The sequence below is a fragment of the Diabrotica virgifera genome, chromosome 1, assembly GCF_917563875.1.
Source record: "Diabrotica virgifera virgifera chromosome 1, PGI_DIABVI_V3a".
In the NCBI taxonomy this organism is placed as follows: domain Eukaryota; kingdom Metazoa; phylum Arthropoda; class Insecta; order Coleoptera; family Chrysomelidae; genus Diabrotica; species Diabrotica virgifera.
Window position 1 is genome coordinate 39,599,869 of NC_065443.1, and position 22,500 is coordinate 39,622,368.

At 31.3% G+C, this 22,500-nt stretch overlaps 1 protein-coding gene across 3 annotated transcripts in view; it reads left to right on the forward strand.

The window, feature by feature from the left end:
• LOC114336052 (uncharacterized) overlaps positions 1 to 14,691 on the forward strand; it is a 76,026-nt gene extending 61,335 nt beyond the window's left edge. For 2 of the 3 annotated variants that reach the window (XM_028286380.2, XM_028286366.2), the window contains one exon: positions 11,646 to 14,691. In XM_028286380.2, the coding sequence (XP_028142181.2) occupies positions 11,646 to 11,696 (51 nt within the window). In that variant the 3' untranslated portion in view covers positions 11,697 to 14,691. Of the gene's footprint in view, positions 1 to 6,743; positions 6,933 to 11,645 lie in introns of those variants that run through there. The other variant, XM_028286373.2, reaches the window with a different exon arrangement.
• Positions 14,692 to 22,500: the final 7,809 nt, after the last annotated feature.

A 22,500-nucleotide genomic window follows, 5' to 3' on the forward strand; every position in this document is an offset into this window, starting at 1 on the left:
GATAAAGTCATTTGTTTTAAAAGGACACGACGTTTTTCTGTTTTGTTATTATTATCTGTATATAAAATGTTAATATTGATGCCGCCAATATTTAACATTGAAAAATATATGGTAAGTTACCATCTACAACTAACCCGTGAAACACAATATAGGATTTTCATATCATCGACCACATCCACGGCGCCTATTATTGCATCATATAAGGATATTATTTTAGGTTTTAAGTGGAAAAATAAAATTAATTTTTATACACAGTTGGTGACGCCGGTGGTCGCTTGATGAGAGAATCTCTCACATAACGCGCACTGACTCAACAATACGGTGATACTAAATAAATTGAGTCACTATCTGAGCGGACGAGTCCATTAGATTGTCGAGGGAGGATAGTTAGGAGACTAGAAGGAATTGCAGCGCGCATAATTTCCCAGAAAAAAAGTTGTGCGCAATTTTCTGAAAGCGTGAGAGAAAATCTCATATAGCGATCACTGGCGGGTTAATAAGTAATTATTTAAAGATTACTCGACAGGTCTATACTAGTTAATTTGAATATGACAGCGCGCACAAAAATACATCTGTGTTTCAGTTTCAGTACTGTTTATTTTGGGCAATACTGTATTTTCATCTCTGTTGTCTGTCTCCGTCGTTTATGTCAATATAGGTCTAATTGCTGCTTTATAGATTCTTGCTTTTGTTTCTTGTCTTAGGTGTTTGTTCTTCCAGATTGTGTCATTAAGAGATCCCACCGCTTTACTTGCTTTTAAGCTTTGTTGTCGTACTTCCTCTTCAACATCTCCGTAACTGGTTATATCTATTCCCAGATATCTAAACCTTGCATATTGATCCAAGGTGATTTATTAACTTTACTTCTGATTTTTCTTTATTTATTTTGAGATTATTTTTTCCGTGATGTAGCTACATTCATTTAATAATCATGAGTTGAGTGGAGATCATGGACAGACAAGCAAAGCCAAGGAAGACCCCCAATGCGATGGACAGACGACTTCAAAAGAATTGTGAGCAATTGGAAGCAGAGACGCAGAACACAAGAAGATGGAAATATCTGGAGGAGGCCTATGTTTAACAATGGACAAATCAGGACTGATTGATGATAATGATAATGATTTAATAATCACGTTTTGTTACTCAATTTTGTTACTTAGTAATATTACATAATATGTTACTTAGTTATACATGTAGATCGTCGGCGTACATTATTTGTTTTTCAATATTGGTGATGAGGTCTTCTTATGGTCTAAGAGCTAGTGAACCCTCCGACTAACGGTCGTCCTGTAAGGCTAGCAATTTTTCTAGTGATAATTCATAGCACATCAAGGCTAAAAACCATGACCTGCAGGCCTCAGCGGTGCACGTGTATCTACCAGGTGAATCGAAAAGTGCAAATTTAGGGGGTAAAATAAACTTTATCCTGTAAGGTTTAAATTTAAGTATGTGTTTGAGTAAGTCATTTAGAAGAAATGTGTACAATGACAGGCGATTCTGAAGAGCATAAGACCTTGCCAGACGAGGGGAAAGATTAGGGGTTTTTCCTAAAATTACTCTTTTTGCATCGAGTAAATTTTTTTTAGGTTTTTTGAATAATTCCAAACAGAAAAGGTCCTTAGTGATTTTTCTCTTAAGTTAACAGTTTTTGTTATATAAGCGATTGAAAATTTTGAAAATTGCGAAATCGGCCATTTTTAACCCTAAATCGGACATTTATCTAAAAATTTCAAATTTGCCAAGGCAGGTAGATATTCTCTAAACATTGATTGATGAAATCACAAAGAGTTTTTTTTAATACAATATCGGAAACGCCTTTGTATTTTAATTGCTAATCAAGCGGGCGCGACACTGTGGTATAAGTGAGGACGTTTGAGTTGGCATAAATTCATTATCTCGAGAATGGGCAAATTTCGAGAGAAATCCTCAGACAGGTCGATTTTTATTTTTAAATTAGGACTTTTTGGCATATATGTAATACTAGTGACGTCATCCATCTGAGCGTGATGACGTATTCGATGATTTTTTTAAATGAGAGTAGGGGTTGTGTGATAGCTCATTTGAAAGGTTATTTAATTCTCTATTCAGTAATATAAACATTAACATAATTATTTATACAGGGTGTACAAAAAAATTGTTTCCATTAAATTAACTTTGATTAAATTTGACAAATAAAAGAAAATTTTTTTTTGTACACCCTGTATAAATAATTATGTTAATGTTTATATTACTGAATAGAAAATTAAATAACCTTTCAAATGAGCTATCACACAACCCCTACTCTTATTTAAAAAAATCATCAATTACGTCATCACGACCAGACAGATGACGTCATTAGTATTATATATATATGCCAAAAAGTCCTAATTCAAAAATAAAAATCGACCTATCTGAGGATTTCTCTTGAAATTTGCCCATTCTCGAGATAATGAATTTATGCAAACTCAAACGTCCTCACTTATATTATAGTGACGCGCCCGCTTGATTAGCAATTAAAAAACAAAGGGGTTTTCGATATTTTATTTCAAAAAACTTTTTGGGATTTTATCAATCAATGTTTAAAGAATATCTACGTAGTTTGGCAACATTGAAATATTTAGATAAATGTCCGATTTAGGGTTAAAAATGGCCGATTTCGCAATTTTCAAAATATTCAATCGCTTATATAACAAAAACTATTAACTTAAGAGAAAAATCACTAAAGACGTTTTCTGTTTGGAATGTATCAAAAAACCTAAAAAAAATTTGTTCGATGCAAAAATAATAATTTTAGGAAACACCCCTAATCTTTCCCCTAGCCTGGCAAGGTCTTATGCTCTTCAGAATCGCCTGTCATTGTACACATTTCTTCTAAATGACTTACTCAAACACATACTTAAATTTAAACCTTACAGGAGAAAGTTTATTTTACCCCGTAAATTTGCACTTTTCGATTCACATGGTAGATACACGTGCACCGCTGAGGCCTACCAGGTCATGGTTTTTAGCCTTGGTGTGCTATGAATTATCACTAGAAAAATTTCTAGCCTTACAGGACGACCGTTAGTCGGAGGGTTCACTAGCTCTTAGACTATTAGTAAATAATAATTTTTTATCTATTTTACTTTTTATACCTATCTGCAAATTATTTCATGACTAAAATTTCATAATTTGTAAAATTTCATGTTATGTAATACTTTTATATACAGGGTTTTTCTAAATAAGTATAAAAAACTTTAAGGGGTAATTCTACATGAAAAAATAATGATATTTCTTACAAACTGATGATTTTTTTATTATTCTAGAACCAATTGAGATATGCAAATAAAATTTGGTGAGTTTTAAGAGGTACTTATTGTACATTTTTTGACATACAATTAAGAATTTTGTATTCACCATTGGCGCGCATACTGGTAATGGTCTGAAATTTTTGAAAAAATATAAATAGTACGTCACAGATATTTCAAATTAAAAATAATTTTTGAATTTCTCATTTAATTTGTAACAAAAAACCTATCTTCCCTTTTTTCATACGATGCGCCGTTTTCATGGAAAAATATCTTAACACTTACAAAGTATTCGGCGTAAGTTTCTATATTAATGTATAGAAACTTATACTTTGTAAGCGTTAAGATATTTTTCCATGAAAACGGAGCGTCGTATGAAAATATATTTTTTTTAAATATATAACGTCGTATAAAATATATTTTTTGTCACAAATTAAACGGTTAATTCAAAAATGATTTTAAATTTGAAATATCTCAGGTAAGCCATCTCTGAAATGGTACGCCAACCATTTTTTGTTTAGAATATTTCAGACCATTACTCGCATGCGCGCCAATGCTGAATATAAAATTCTTAGTTGTATGTCAAAAAATTCACAATAATTTCCTCTTATGAACCACCAAATTTCATTTGCTAGCTCAACTGGTTTTAGAGCAATAGATAAATAGTCAGCTTGTAAGAAACATTTCAACATTCCGTAACTCAGAAACGAAGCATTTGCGGACAGATGTTTATAGAGCAAACTGTCATTATTTTTTCATGTAGAATTACCCCTTACAGTTTGTCATACTTATTTAGAAACACCCTGTATACAGTTTTTGGAATATCATCAAGGATATTAATACATTAAATCGAACGGAAAATTTGGTATTGTCAAAAGGTTTAAACTATGCTGTCACTCATCCATCTATTCCAAAATTAGACATAATTAGCGCAGTGGAAAAAATATCCCAGTGTTTACCAACCCATGAAAAAGAACAATATAGGGTACTATGCAAACTTGAATTGGAAAAATCTAATAAAATTGAACAGAACATCAGCAAAAAGCTTTAAAAACTTTAAAAAATGATGACTCCATAACAATCCTACCAGCGGATAAAGGAAATGCAACTGTAATAATGGATAAAGTACAATATGAGGACAAAATTAGAGGTCTAATTACAAATGGACCTTATACCAAATTAACGAAGGATCCAACGAAGACACTGGAAAACAAAATCTATAGAACTTTATTCAAATTTAAAAATGACCTAACGTACTATCAAAGAAAATTAATGACACCTCATTACAGTAAGACACCACATTTTTATGGAGTACCGAAAATTCACAAAGCAAATATTCCACTTAGACCTATTTGTAGTACCATCAATTCTCCTTGTAGTGAACTATCAAAATTTTTATTAAATATTATAAAACCATTGGCAAATAATAATGACACATTTATAAAAAATACACAACATTTTTTAAACAAATTATCAAATATAGAATTTAATCCAAATAATATTTTAGTAAGTTTTGACATAAACAGTTTATTTACAAATGTACCATTAGATAAAACTTTAAACATAATCAAAACGAAATTAGAAAATGATAATACATTAACAACTAGGACAAGACTAAATGTATCAGCTATAATGGAGTTATTGACATTATGTACTAATAATACCTATTTTCAACTAAATAATGAATTCTATAAACAAAATTTTGGTCTCGCAATGGGCTCTTCTTTATCTCCATTATTGGCTAATATATTTATGGAGGATTTCGAAACTAATATCATTTCTAAACAAAATTTAAAACCCACAGTATGGTGGAGATATGTAGATGATGTGTTTTCCATATGGCCTCATAGATCGGAATTGTTGGATACGTTCCTGAATATTATAAACGATCAAGAAGAGACAATAAAGTTTACAATGGAAAAGGAATACAATAACACCCTACCTTTCCTCGATGTTTTGGTCTCAAAGAAGGATACTGGATATGAGACTCAAGTGTATAGAAAACCAACACACACCAACAGATATCTCAATTACAAATCAAATCATAACATCAACGTTAAAAAGGGAATCATTAAATCCTTATATGATAGAGCCAAAATTACTTGTTCTAACGAAAATTCATCTTTAGAAGAAAAACAATTGTTAACATCTGTTTTATTAAAAAATGATTATCCCATATCGTTTATAAATAAGGAATTGTCAAGATTGGATCGAATGGAACAGAACAACTTAGAACGGGATCCTACAACATTCACAAGAAATAATACGAGGAAAATATCAATACCATATATAAAAGGACTATCCGAGAAACTTAAAACAATAGGAAATAAATTCAACATATCAACAACATTCAAAACAACAAACACATTGAGATCTATTCTATCTAAAACTAAACCTAACAGTGAACAAGAAAGAACAAAGAATTGTATTTATAAAATACCTTGTGAATGCGAACAAATTTATATAGGTGAAACGTCAAGACCATTAGACGTTAGAGTAAATGAACATCAGTCTTATATAAAAAATAGAGAATTTGATAGATCTCAAATATGTCAACACGCATGGGATAATGAACATAGAGTTCAGTGGAGAGATTCAAGTATAGTCTTAAAAGAAGCAGATAGTAAAAAGAGAAGAATCAAAGAAGCGGCTCTAATTATGCTAAATGAAACCAATTGTGTCGCAAATTCCTCGGTAGAATGCAGTAGGATGTGGTTACCCATACTAAAGGAGGAAGTCAATAGAAAGAAAATACCACAATTAGTAAATGAGTAACATATCGAGTTAGTACATATTTAGTATTTTAGTATTATTTAAAATTTAAAATATCAAGTCAGAATTTGGTATTAGTTTTGAGAGTAAACTAAATGTAAACCCAAATACTTGCGATGTCGGGATAGTATCACGAGGTTTTTCCTGGTCTTCCCTCGTGATTTACTATGGAATCTCTAACGCGAGAATTTCAGTACAACCGTTGCATTTGGTTGTCTTTTTAAAGACAGATCACATGCTATGATTTTTTATGGCGGCTATTCTTGAGTTGGGATTGATTTCATGTAATCGAATGAACTATCTTTTAGTAAAGTCGTCCCAGGAACGCAACTCATCAATATTGGCAATATCATTTTTAAAGTCGTCTACTTTAAAATGTATAATACGTGTCTGAATTGCCGATATAAATGAGTCAGATTAAATAAATTATTAGAAGAATTTTTTACTAAGCAACAACATTTTTGTTTATTTAATATTATTTTGTATTTTGACAACGACACCCGACTTGGGCGTCGAAACGTTAATAAAATCATTTTTAGGTAAAATTGTGGCTTATTTCCCATTTGAATATACTTGATTATTAAAAAACAGATTCGTAAAATAAGTAAAAGTCGTTTTATGTAAATCAATTTCTCATCCCGAAGACTCTGTCGCATTAGGCCAACGACTGGCCTAGACAAAAAAGAGAGTATTTCCTACTGTGAATTTTTTATGCACACTGCTGACAGTGTTATAAGTGTATAATGATCAGTGAAATCAGTCGAATAACGGTGCATTCAGAAGAGCAATGAAGAACTTACATTTAATTTATGTGTTATGTTTGTTTTATTGTTTCACGAAGACATTTTCCATGCCAATGAACAATGAAGCTAAAGTGATTCTGGTGCCTATAAGGTATAACTTACATTTTTTTATTATTTTGAATGTTTTTTTAACATTGCTTTAAATATTTTGAATATTATGATTAGAACATTTAACAAAGTTAATTCCGTAATTCATATGTACTTATATCTTTTTTACAAAGTAACAAAAGTAAGAAAATAATATATTCTTTTCACAAAGGACACCGCGCACATCTTATAGAAAATATAATGCCACTCAAATGAAATAAAATTTACATACAATAGATTCGCCTTAAACTTACAATCATTTCATATTATTACGTCAACTCTGAATTTTGATTAATAATGGCGTAAATTCATATAAATAAATCTAAAATCAATAAATGGGAATGTGTGTGAGTCAAAGAGAGAGAAAGAGAGAGAGAAAGAGAGAGAAAGAGAGAGAGAGAGAGAAAAAGACATTTGATTTTGTGAATCGCCAGTTCATAAATCTTGCTTCAGGTATTAAGGCAGAGGCTTACTCATATCTTATAGATAATAAAGTATAATATAATATAATAATATATAGATAATATAATATAAGGTATAATTTGGTCAGTCGTACAAAAGTATATTAAAAAAATAGTAAATCCTTTATAAAAGGTATATATTTAAAATCCCCAAAAAGGGCTATCACAATCACATCACTAGTTTTAGACTGGTTTACCAGTCATTATCAGTGCTTACCTAAAATGAATATAGCCTGATAAAATAATGCAAAGATTGAAATTTTGACTATGGTTAAAAAAGCTGTCGGTTATACTCACGTGAAGTTTTCATGCTAACCACCAAGATATAGTTTAACAAAAATATGTGGGTCAAAGCCCTGTATAAGTGGTCCGTTAAGGAAACATCAGTTAAAAATACCAATTAAAGCATGGCTGTTTAAACTATTTTAAAATTATGCCCCAGGTAACATCTGAGCTGTGGTGTGACTAGATTACATGGTGAAAGTCTGGTAGCAAATAACAATGATATAGGTGGAGACCTCAGAACGATGACAAGACAGAAATGACAGTTCCACAGGAAGTTGAAAAAATAGCCTGTCATATTTAAAGGCTATGGTTTACAATTTGTTAAAATTAGAAATGATGTAACAACACACTCCATTGTGAAAATTATCATTTCAAATTCAGTAAACTAAATGTTGTTAAAAATGTATTTGCGTATGCTGTTAGTGGAGATGGATAGGCAGCCCACATTACACAAATGTTAGTACATATTCGATAACAGAAATCAGTAATATTTTTGTCAAAAACCTAAGATTTAAAAAAGCAATTTTGTGTTAATGTAAAGTTATCGAATATATTTAACTTATTGACAGCTGTTGGGATTTGTGTAAATTTAAAAGGAATCACAATGGGGGTGGCTGAGGTGTAAAAATGTTTTGAATAATCTAGGGGGATGTATCATTGGAAAGCACAAGCTCAAACTAAGGCGACTAATTCCTGAAGACTTCGCAGGCTGCCCGGATCCCTAAGGGTCCAAAAACCAAAACCGTCGTAAGATGATGACAATAGGGGCTGGGGATATGAAACGTCTGTGAGGAAGGTAATGAGAAAAGAACATGAACGGTACCTAGAAAGAAAATTGGGCTTTTGATTTATTTTTACTATAGATAAGTGTTATATGTTGGTAATGACAGGTTGAATAGCTAGGGTGAGAATAGTGATATTTAGAAATATGATGGTGGGTTGTATGTAGATGAAAATTTATATAATGTGTATTTCTGTGGATGATGATGTCAGTAATTTATATGTATATCAGTAACTTATATGTACCACCTTAAAAACTATGTATCTAACTAAAAAAACTATACTGAACATTTTTTTAAGTTATAAAAAGACAAAGAGACACTTGCCTCCATAACCCATCCAGTTATAATACAAAATGAGATATTATGGTAGGTGAAAATAGGTTTGTTTTTTGGTACATTCTCAAATTGGTGTATTCAACTTGAAATAACATAGAAACGGTCGTTTTTAGGTGTATAATGCTACCAATACCTTTTGTAGTGGTTAAGAAGACCATTAAAATGAGCTATATTAAAGGTACATTACATTAAAACTAAGCGAGATATGCTGCAAACAAAATTGATAACGAATGTGTTTAAAAAAAACATGAGAAGTAATTTTAACCCCCATCCACCAAAATATAAATGCATCGTTTTCCTTCTACAATACCTTTTACTATAGTGTTATTTCTATGTTCAGAAAGTTGGACGGGTTTAAAATTAATGGTTTTTGAACATAAAAAAAAATCAAATTATTGAGAGCATTTTTAAATTTTTTTAAAAATCTTCCTTTTTCTCCATGTAACTTGAAAATGATATGAGATACAGTAATAAAAAATAAAAAGGAAATTTTTATCTAAAAATACCCTCCATTTTAGTGTAGTATCTTTTTTTCGTATCTCTTATCATTTTCGAGTTACATGGAGGAAAAGGAAGATTTTTAAGAAAATTTAAAAATGCGCTTTATAATTTGATCTTAAATTTTTCACAAAATCATTCATTTTAAACCAGTCCAACTTTTTGTACATATAAATAACACTATGATAAAAAGTATTGTAGAAGGAAAACGATGTATTTAAATTCTGATGGATGAGGGGTTAAATAATATATTTTACATTTCTTCTTAAAATACATTAGTCATCAATGTTTTTGCAGAATATCTCGCTTAGTTTGAATGTAATCGGCATTTAGTATTGCTCATTTTAAAGGTTTTTTAAAGTACTATAAAAGTTGTAAATATCATTATACACCGAAAATCGACCGTTTCTGTTATTTCAAATTGAATACACCGATCTGAGCATGCAGCAAAAAAAAACAAACTTTTCTTACCTACCATATCCCTCTATTTATTTTAACTAGAAGATTTATGAAGGAACGAACTTCTTTATTTTTTTATAACCTACAGAAATATTTTATATAGTTTTTTTGTTAGATGCATAAATTTTTAAGGTATTCACAAAAATCTGCCCGAAAAGGTGTCATTTTTCAATGAAAATGGCCAATTTTCAACCACGAATAACTAAAAAAGTATTGAGTTATAAAAAAATAATTATAGAACAATTTTTGCTTAAAATTAAGTTATCTAGCCTGTTCCGTGGCTATTTTAACCAAAACATTTTTCACTCCCGAGAGTGGGTGGGAACCACCTCCAAGATAAAAGCACATGTCGGCATAGGGTAGACTTTGATTCCTAAACTATTTTCTACTGTCGGTGAAAATATCAAGTAAATCGATGTAGTGGATGGAATTCTGAGCCAAAATACCCTCATTGACTGCCCTAAAAGTGGTGGTACTCGTAAAAAACCGCCACGGAATAATGGAGGGGAGAACTGAACTGTCTCCCCTCGGAAAAATAGAATAACAAAGTACAAAATAGTAAATAAGGAAATACAAAACAAAATAAGAGATGCAAAAATGCTTGGGTGAAAGAACAAGACATGCCCGAAATGCAGCTATTAGATACACTAAATTTTTAATTTATCATAATGAAAAAATCGTCTGATTGTAATAAGTCAAAAGCATAATTTTCTGTTAAATAAAACCTATTTACCTATTTACCTAATAAAACCTATTTACTTTAGACATTTTACAGATATTTATATTTACATATTGATATGTGAATTATTAACACTTTTACTAACGATGAACTAGCAAATGACACGAATCGAAATCGGGTCATACGGAATATCGGATCATCATTCAATCTGTAAGATACAACATAAATTAAAATTATGAAGAAGTAATCACTAAACCGCAATCTATATTAATAAATGCGTAAATATACCGTATGGTGCAAATAAAAGGAATAAACTCGTTATTTCGTAAGCCGGAGTCTTGAAAAAATCCCGAAACAGGTCGATTTTTATTTTTAAATCATGATTTTTGGCATATATATCATATTAGTGACGTCCTCCATCTAGGCGTGATGGCGTAGTTGATGATTTTTTTAAAAGAGAATAGGGGTTGTGTGCTAGATTATTTGAAGGGTTATTCAATTCTCTATGAGTAATATAAACAGTAACATAATTATTTATACAGGGTGCCCAATATTTTTTTTTTAAATTAAATTAATTTACACAAACGGAAGACTGTATGTAATTTATTTAATTCAAAATACATTTTGCTGCTGTCACAAAAGAGCAAAATTAATTATTTGAGAAATAAACATTGCTTTTCGCTTACATTCAATGTTCAACCTGCCACCCACCTGTCTCTTGGCAATTTAAACCTTTAATTTATGCGAGAAGCAATGTTTATTTGTGAAATAAACATTTTTTGTGATTTTTGATAGCAGCAAAATGTATTTTGAATTAAATAAATAACATACATTCTTCTTCCTGTGTAAATTAATTTATTTAAAAAACATTTTTTTTGACACTTTGTAAAAATAATTATGTTAATGTTTATATTACTGAATAGAGAATTGAACAAGCTTTCAAGTGAGCTAGCACACCTCCCCTAATCTCATTTAAAAAAATGATCGATTACGTCATCACGCCTAGATGGATGACGTCACTAGTATGATATATATGCGAAAAAATCATAATTTGAAAATGAAAATCGACTTGTTTCGGGATTTTTACCGGTAAGTCACCGGTTAATGAGATATTGAATTTATTCTATTTGGCTTTGTCACACTGTATTTACAAATTAAAAATTAACATTTCTGCAAATTGTTTGTTTTTATTTTAATATTTTATGTTTATTTTTTAGCTATGGTCCACAGAATCAGCAATCACGAGGACCGTTGGATTTCATAGGTAACTTAATACAATCCACCGGCTTGATTCCAATAGAAATAAACGTACCAGATACATTTTCTTCAGTAGGCAATACAGTTGGAGGTTGGGCCACTAACGTTGGAAACTTTGCCCAGGGTGTTGGAACTACCTTTCAAGGCTTTACCCAAAACATCGGAAGTGGGGTTCAAAACTTTGCACAAGGTTTGGTTCAGCGGGTTCCCATACTCGGAACAATTATCAGACCAACGGCGACGGGGGGTTCCAGTCAGCGGTATTATATTTTGGTGCCAGCTCAGAACTATTTTGAGCCGAATTCAGCAGGCCAAAATATCAAAACTTTGAATATCAGTCCTGATCTTTTAGAAGTATTTCCGTAGTGAAACATAGATGTCAGATTTTTTTTTGATGAACGACCTAAAAATGAGTGTCAGACTAGTCAATGAAAAAACAGAAAATAGTAAATTTTATGATATAATATTTATCAGTATTATATATATTTTGTAAACATTTTTATTTTGTACAATAGCTTATTGGTACAATAAGCTATTTATGGTTCGTACAGTGTAAATAACGTTGCACGTTATCCGCGTGATAGCAAGTGACGTCACATGATAACAATACAAAATATTTAAGTCATAGGTCGGTTCCTTCTTAGAATGGTTTAGCCAAGTATACTGGCTATCGAACGAAGATGACATTTTAGCAGAAATTAGGAACACTTATTTTACAGTTGCGGTGTCGACATTTCAGATTTGTTTTTATTATTTACTATAAGTAGGTAGTTTTATTATATTTTATCGTTTTTATTATTTATTTTAACGTAGAATTATTACTCAGTTCTTGTTTTCTATAATTTTGTTTATTTTTTTACATTGAATATTAATTTGTTTTGTTGTATAATCCACTTCTGCAATAATTGTGTGATATAGTTGGTTTAAAATGAATTCAGATTTTTTTAATTTGGCAACAATGTCAACTTAAATCCATGATGCAGATAATGATGTAAAACGGTATTTATACTGTACCAACCTTATTTATTAACTGTTAACTACATGGAAAATTGGTAATTACTAGGCACAATAATGTGTCTTTATGTCTGTAATTTACTTTTTTTGGATAACCTATCTAGAAGATTAAAATTTTTTAAATATTTTAAATATATTATAATTGCTTATGATAAACAAAATAGGACGTTAAAGTTGCAATTTACTTTTTGGCGTTTTAAATTTATGTCTATTTTCAACAATAACCAATAACGTTAAAATGTGAAATAATTATAATAATTGTATTGTAATAAGTGTTTTAAAATTACTTCATTCTACTTCAAAACAAAAGTGTCAAATGCTGCTTGTATCGTCTTTGACGTACTCTGAGTATACGCTAATTTAGTTTGTTACTATTCTTAAAATTTAAATCTTTAGAACGATTTCTTTTAAATAATCTCACATAAAAGAATCTAAGGGTGACAGCACATGCGATTATGGAGGTCATCGGATGGTTTCTTTAGTTCCAGTCTCTTTATTTTATTGACTAGTTGTGGTGTTTGGTTTAGCTGTCTAAAGGCACGTATCCATTACACTTGCCCTCCGCGCTCCCTGCAGCTGCTCCAATAGATACGGCATGCGCTCTTCTACCTATAAACCGCCACCGATTGGAGCGCTGAAGCAAATCGCGCACCATTGCACGGTCCGGGAGCGCCAACGTATCCACTATGTGGAACAGTTGCAGGAGTGCGGAGCGCAAGTGTCGTGGATATGTGCCTTAAGAACCTTCTCATTTCTAACTCTGTCAATTCAGCTTAGTTTATATTATTTATTTATTATTTTATATTTTTATGAATACAAGTATTTTTTAGTTCCTTCTGTTTGGTTAAATTACATATTATTACTTATAAGAATGTTCCAAAAACAAATAGTTTTTTATGAGGGTTATTTTGAAATATACTTTTTTATATAGGTAAATAATGACCGGTTGCACCAACATATCTTAAGATTAAGTCGAGAATATCATAAGAATTAATATAATATATTACAATAAAAATACCATAATAATATAATATAATAATAGATATAATTGATAATAAGGTAAGAATCTAAAATTATGGTGCAACGTAAGTGACATTCAAGGAGGCCCTATCTATAAGTAGAGCTTAGCTAAGCTGGAGCTCAAGATTTGTTGGTGCAACCAGGCATGAGCCTTCTATAAAGCGAGTCAGAAATATTTTGTTTAAGCATGTTGAGGTATTTTTAATCAATTAAGCAGTTGCTGCTACTTAGGTATATTAGAGATACTAAATGGTGTCTATTTTCTGTTACCTAAAGTAGACCGCTATATGTAACGTGTTTGCTTTAGAGGGTGAGATATTTACAATTGGTTAAGAATGCTGCCTTTCTCTTTCTGAGTCTTATTTCTAATTCCCCACTATCTGATAAAGCCCAATATGAAATATTTTACATACCCTTTGGTGTATGTTATGACTGTGATGGGTGCGTTAAGAATCGGTAAAATAACGCAAAAGACGAAAAACATAATACGTTGTGAAATATAAAAAGAGATGAAACTAGTAGAAGTGGGAAACTATTAATAGAAAACTATAAATTTACGTTATATTGATAATTTCCTACCTTTAGACGTATCGGAGGAGTTTGGCAACTACCACTGTGACAGAAGAATTTTATAAAACTCTCCTGTGAGAGCTTAACTTCGATACGTTCTAAGGTGGAAAATTATCAATATAATGTAAATTTACAGGTTTCTATTGATAATTTCCCACCTCTACTAGGTTTTTCTCTTTTTATGACACAACGTATTATGTTTTCCGGCATTTCCGTAATTTTTCCTGTTATTAGCGCACTTATTACTGTATATTTATTTTCGTTTATAATTTTTTATATTATTTATGGTTGGTCATAAAGTCAAACTTATTTTGTATTATTTATTTATTTATTATGTTGTATTTTATTTGATTAAACATCATTTTTTCAATATTTTTTATTTGAATAAATTATTTAAAATAATGTTCTTTCTTTTTACATGATAATCCGGTCAACTTAGACATCAAAATAGTTGTCAAATAACAAAAAATGCCGGAGAGCCAAATTTTGGTGGAGAACTAGAGCTTACCATAACAAATAAAGTTTTAAAAGTCCCCATCGATCCTATATGTGCAACAGAAGTTATTCGGGGTCAAAGGTCAAAATTTGAGATTTTTTGGATTTTTCTCGAAAACCATCAATGTTTTTTTTTATCAAAAAAAAAACATCAGACCAAACTTGTAGATCTTAACATTCTTTACAAAAATAGTCCTTACAATTTTTTTCCTAAGCGTTACCATTCCTGAGATATCGCGATTTTAAAAGTTACTTTATACATTATATGCACATATAAACCACGTATATTCATAATATGGCACTTAAGACAGGTATAAATGCCTATTTGTGTCTCTTTTGTATAATATATTATACTATTCTGAAAATATTTCTTCAAAAGATAATTAGTCCCAAACTGAATTTCCTCTATCCACGTGGCCTTGAAAAACATTTGGCTATACCATTGTTTAAAAAAGAACAGATTGTCTATTGTAAACAATGGCTACAGTATTGTCCGTTGGTCTTGTTCATATTATCTGTTTCTTTTAGTGCTAAAGGTTCAGTTCAAGTGCTTATTACAAGCGTCTACCATTTAGCAGACATTACGGGCGTACAGTGACAGTGGTATTTGACGGCTAACAGTGACTCGACAAAGAATATTAAAGCTGCAGAACAACGTCGTCGAACTACAAAAACATCATCGGGTTCCGAGATTATCTTTGATGAAAATATAACAGTTCCAGCGAATCAACAACAATTTTTCGCTAACATTAATAATAAATCTCGTTATCTGAGATTAAAGTTATCCGACAAATTAACAGCTGCGAATATTGAAGTGAAACAAGCTAAAAATGACGCAGATATCCTTATAATTGAGACAGCAATTGAAAAAATTAAGGCAACAAACACAACAAATTGTAGTTGGTGAAGATGTTGATTTGTTAGTACTGCTTACTACAAGGACTCCAGTAGATAAAGTTATTTATTTTCTGAAACCTGGAAGGGCTCAACAGCGAACAGAGATATATTCTTCGCAAAGTTTATCGGCTTATACCAAATGCCAAAAGTACATTTTATTTTTACATGCTATAACCGGCTGCGACAATACGTCAGCAATGTACAGAAGGGGCAAAACGTCAGTACTTAAATTATTCGAAAAAAAAAAGATTTGACTGACTGCTGTAAAGTCCTGTACTGTACAGAACTTGATTCCACACTGCAAACAATAATTACGGAAGGAACTCGCTTTCTTCTTGCGGTTTATGGAGCTCCAAAAAGAATTAGTTTTCTTGATAAATACCGATACTTAACTTTTGTAAAAAATACGCGAAACAAGAAACAAGTACAACTATCATGTCTTCCTTCAACATCAGCATCTGCTTTTCAACATTTGTATCGAGTATATTATCAAGTTCAAACATGGCTAGGCAATGAACTGAATCCAGAAGACTGGGGTTGGAAATTAATAGATAATACTCTGGAATCGATTAAAACCTTACTCCCACCTGCTCCAGAAAAACTCCTTAACACTATTTTTTGCAATTGCAAAAAAGGTTGTAGTGCCAAATGTGGATGTAAAAAAGTCGGGTTGCTGTGTTCTCTAGCGTGTACCAACTGCCAAGATCAGTCTTGCTCAAATGCCCAGTTTAGTACAACAGAGGAAGACTCCTGTGATTTTAATGAAGAGACCAATGACTCAGTCATATTTGAACAATTTTTGAACATCCAGCAAGAAGAAAAGGAAGAAGATGAAATCGAAGAAGACTTGACTGTTGAAGTAGACTTTCAAGAATATGAATATGATTAAAATATCTAAAGAAATCAAAACAATAGTTAACCTAATAATCACTAGCATTATCAATAATTAATATCAATAATATAAGGTAATATCTAGAACTTGAGCGTTATTGTTTCCTTAAATTATCCTAAAATTGTCAAAACAGTTAGTGGAGTAGGCCTACAGGGAAAACCAAGGTAAAAAAACGCGCCGAGTACACTACCTCACAGGTGGTGTGGAAACGTGTGCAGTGTGCATATCATGTATAATGTGACTATTAGAATCGCGATATCTCAGGAACGGCAACTCTTAGGAAAAAAATAGTAAGGACTATTTTTGTAGAGAATTTTAAGATCTACAACTTTGGTTTAAGTTTCTTTTTTGATAAAACTTACCGTTTTCGAAAAAAATCCAAAAAATTTCAAATTGTGACCTTTGAAACCGAATAACTTTTGTTGAACACATGGGATCGATGGGGACTTTTAATACTTTATTTGTTATGATATACCCTAGCTCTCTACCAAAATTTGGCTCTCCGGCAATTTTTGTTATTTCAAATGTCTATATAGACAGGGTTATGAATAAGCCGTAAGTATAATAAATTATAAAAATTTGTTTGTTGAGGATAAGGATATTTTCAAAAATTTTAAACCGTCGCGTCGGTTAAAATGCATAATGAAGTTCACAAGGATACTTGTGAGAGGATTATCGGTAAAAATTGGAGAAGCAAACAAAATGATCTTGCTAATTCATTTTTTATCGAAAACGATTCGTGTATGAATCCATCCACATTATCAGTTCATCTGAAAGTAAATCAATTAGCTTACATCGCTAGAGAAAATTTCAAAAAATAACATGAATTTGCAGCTATGGATGGAAGTAAAGTAAAGTTCAACAAGGGAACCATTGCAGGTTAGGTGTTTTTTTCCGTTTTCTGTTAATGCCGACATCACAATTCGCTATTTGTTGTTTGTTATACGGATACGCTGTATATGCCCAAATATTTGTCCATTGAAGTGCGTCAAAATCGACTGGATGTATTTGATATTCGTGTTTATGCGTTATGCGTGTGAATAGACGAATGAACCCTCCACACTTCGTCCTATGCGACCGAATAAGGCGCATAACAGATAAGACATAGCGAAGTTTGGTGCCGTCATAAGAAAAAAAAACAGAACCAAGTCAGTTTTTGTATCAGTTCCAAACAACAAAAGTACGCTTTATCTTTATTAAACGCTTTTCTTTAGTTCAATCTAGTGCAGTCACTGAAGGTGGATATGAGCTATTACCTCCGATTTCGTTGAACCTCCATCGATTTGCATGAAAATTGGTGAGTGATTAGAGGATATCTCAAGGCACAAAGGTGACATGATGTCAACTTGCGCTTTTACCCTGGGGGTGGATGCCACCCCTCCTCGGGGGTGAAAATTATTTTATTAAAAATAACCCCACAATTCGATAGAGGGAAAAATTATAAGCAAAATGTGTTATATAAAGTTATTAAAATAAATCAAAACTTTTTGAGTTATTAAAGATCAAAGATTTTAATGTTTCATGATAAAAATGCATCTTTTTAACCGATTTTCCACAAATAACTCAAAAACTATAAGTTTTTATAAAAATGTTATTATTGTCAAAATTAAGGCTAATAAAAAATCAAATAAACTCCTTACTAGAAAAACCTTTCAGTGTTAAGTAAAAGTGAGTTATAGGTAATTGAATCTATATTTCTTTCGTCGAGTACCCAAATCTAAGTATTCAAGCATAAATACCGGGAAAATGATGCATTTTATAACATAAACTCATTAAATATTTGTCAAAGATCATAGAAATATCTATCATGTAAGCGCTCGAACAAGTTCATAGCATTAAAATTCATGCACCAAAAATGTTTCAAAATGTATCTTTTAGAAAATTTTCCAAAAAATGTTATTGTTTTTTTGTAAATAACTCCGTTAATTTTTAATATATCAGGTTCACCTAAAAACTATTTAAAAGCTGATTCCAAGAGCTATTAACAAACATCAAAATTAGTCTATTAAACCTCTTATTTTTTTAACAATAAAAGGTTAAATGACCCCGGTTACATGGTTCTTGCAGAAAAATTGAAATTTTGAACGTTTCTATCTCGGTTATTTTTTACTCTAAGGAAATAATAAACTAGGTGGAGTATTTGGAACAGAAAAATCTAAAATTTAGTTTTATATCATTTTTTACGCATATTGAGTATTTTGGGAGTTATTATCAAAAGAAAATGAAAAGTACGATAATATTAAAAATTCTGATTTTTTTAAATTATATCTTTTTTTTGAAAATATGCATTCTAAACCGGTCAAAATTGTTGAAATCATTAACTATGTTAACCTAAAGAGATTACTGTAAGGATTTCTGCAAATTTAAATTTTTGTGGAAATGGCGTATGTTTAATTTTTCACTTTTTTCTAAAAAAATCGAAAGGGTTCTCTTATTTTCATCATAACTTGCTTAATTTTGATGCTATTAACTTCTACTGGAGCTCATTTGATAGGTATTCTAAAGCACTTTGACAAGTGCTTAACAAGTATATTCTATAGAATGCATCGTTTTCCCGTTATGTAAGCTTAAATACTTAGATTTGAGTACTCGTCGAAAAAAATATACATTCAATTACCCATAACTCACTTTGAAATAACATTAGTTGAGTTCTTTAAGTAGGGAGTGTATTATATTTTTTATTGTCTTTAATACTGGCAATAATAGCTTTTTTACAAAAGCTTAAGTTTTTGAGTAACACGTGAAAAACAGCTTTAAAACATGCATTTTTTTTAAGAAAACTTAAATCTTTTATATTTAATAACGCAAAAAGTATTGATTTATGTTAATAACTTTATATACTTTATATAAGAAATTTTGCTTAGAAGTTGCCCCTCTATCCATTTCTGGTTTTATTTTTAATAAAAAAATTTCACCCCCGAGAAGGGGCGGCATCCACCCCAAGGGTAAAAGCGCAAGTTATCATTATGTCACCTTTGTTTGTTGAAGTATCTTCTAACAACTCACCAATTTTCATGAAAATCGATGAAGGTTCAACGAAATCGGAGGTGAAAACCTTCAGTAACTCCACTAATCGTTTGGGTCAAATCTTTAGACGTTATTGTGACTGCTTCTTCTTTAATGAAAATGAATGAAAATTTGAAGACATCTGCATTCGCGGGAACAATACACGAATAGTCAATAAATTTTTTTATGTTTATTAATTCTTTAAATAAAAAAAAACGATTTTAATGGAAAATGCTTAAATTCCATTGTTTCTTACAATGTACAAACTTGAAACTTTTACAGATTGTATGAATGTACGACTGTATGAATGTATTAATTGTATGAACTATACATAATTCCACTTTTTACGTTAATGGTTTACGTTATTCTTCATAAATAAACAATTAAGTTTCAAATTTTTTGCTGATTCCGACTACTTTTCATGTTTGTACATGCTGTTTATAAACATCCTAAGCGACGACGATTTTGAACGTTCATATATTTGTTTATATAAACATCGGCGCTTATTCGTGTCAAATTTTAATACGATACGAAACAAAACTTCAACCCAAACTCGAATTCAAAAATTCGTGTTTTTAACGTAGTCTTAGAAAAACCACCGGTAGAGACGTTTCGTGCTACAATTAACATTAGAATTCGTAATTCTCGAGAAATTAACAGGGTCTATACCGTGCAATAGTAAAGCGTTAGAAGAGATGGAAAGACTGCGAAAACTGTAATAGGTGTAAGTAATGATTTTGATTTAAGAAATTTATGAAGGAAATAATTTCAGAAAATGTAAAATGTAAATATCAAATGTTGAAAATAAATGCCAAAAATGTGTTTTTTAAATACATCCTTTTTTTTATTTAAACATAACGATATAATTTATTGTTTGAAAAGTGTAAGACTAAAAAGTAAAAAATAAGAAAAATATAAAAAAAAATTTAAGAAACGCTTTTCTTTACTTATGAATGACTAGAATTAAAAATGTTATAACAATAACAACTAAAAGCAAAAAATAAAAAAAATCAAACTCGAAGGATATTCGAAAAAACTGTTAGACAAATTAAATATTCAAAAATCTCACACATTCGTTAAAAAGTTGAAAAAATCCATTGCATTCAGGTTCATTTTCAAATTAGAGCAAAGAGTGAAGACTTGTGTTTTTTGAACAAGGCAAGAAGTCAGTTGCTTGATAAATGCAGTAGAGGGCTCTCAGAAGTCTGGGTGGAAGTACCACTACTAAAAGGTAAGTGGACCTCTTTGCGAATCGATTATCTCCATTATTTTGTTCTTTTCTCAAATTTAAATTGTCTAAAGACCCAGTGTCAAACAACCTTTATAAAACCAAAGAAGCAGTCCTATGTTGAGATCCTTCCATCTAATCAGGATCGCACAGTAATCGATTTAAATAATCGGTGTTTAATTCTTTTAATAAGCTGATAAACGTTTCACCTAAAATAGTAGTTATTGTAACATAAAAAAAGATTTATAATCGCAATTTCTAATTGTTTAAGTTACCATCACAGAAGTAGAGAATTACAACCTTGTTGTCTTTGATCGCAGAAAAGACATTTAATTACAATAGCTCCTGAAAACCACGTACTCTTTTCAAATGTTGATAAACTTCGTTTCAGTAATCTTCTTCAGTTTTCCTTTCTATTTTTTCCCTTTATATTAAAAGCTGAATAAATGAACCCAGTCTCCTTGCACACTATACATTTTTAAAAATTATGGAGATAATCTGTTCTGCAACAAAGAACTAAAATAACTACTTACAAACATTTTGCAATATTGTACTTAATAATTTGTAGCTTTCAATCTGATGAAAATATTTTTAATATTTTTGCGAAACGTAGCTATTGCGTTGATCAGTACAAATTGTCGGATAAGCATATGACACAGACGGGTCTATCCCAAAATCCCGACAGCCAAAATCCCGACAGCCACAATCCCGACGGCCAAAATCCCGACACGCCAGAATACCGACAGGCCAAAATCCCGACAGGCCAGAATCCCGACAGGTTTGATAAGTTTATTTTTAACATAATTACATTTAGTTCTTGTTTTTTGTTTATGGCCATCTGTTTTTTAATTTTTGTTACTAAACCAAATGTAGTGGTCGTAATTTTTACTTATGCGAGGATTGTTGCATGTCGGGATTCTGACCTGTCGGTATTCTGGCGTGTCGGTGTTTTGGCCGTCGGGATTTTGGCTGTCGGGATTTTGGCTGTCGGGATTTTGGGCGGCACCGGACATAGACATCATAGGTAGGTCTACAGAATCTATGACTGAAGCATTGCGGTCGTTAGAACATCTGTACAGAGAATTGGACTAAATATAAATGTTCAAAAGACCAAGTATAGGTGTTGCACTAGGTCAAGCAACCCGATACATACAAAAATAAAAAAAACTAAGTTTTCAATCAAATAGCACATAAAACAACATCCAAAAATGTTATTCTACATCCTACCAGACTGAAAACAATGGGAACCTTCTCTGGTAACATCTCCGAGGCTTCTACAATTTGCAAGCCATAACGGATGCTGAGACTAAGGAAGATGCGGGAATTTTACAATTTATAATTCACGTCCCATCTGCTCAGCGCGGTAAAGCTCCAACGAGAATGGTTCCCTTCGTACTCCAACTGGAGTAAACATGTACTCGTAAATCAAAAATGAATAACCATTTTCAATTTCGTTGCAACAAAAAACTACAGCCGCATCATTATCCAGTTCAATCAGAGAGTGCAGCAAGCACATCTACCGGTTTCGAAACTTATTAGTCTCTTATCACATGGCATATGTGCCTCCTGATGAGAGACTAATAAGTGTCGAAACCGGTAGAGGTGCTTGCTGCACTCTCTGATTGAACTGGAATAATGATGCGGCTGTAGTTTTGTGTTGCAACGAAATTCAAAATGGTTATTCATTTTTAAA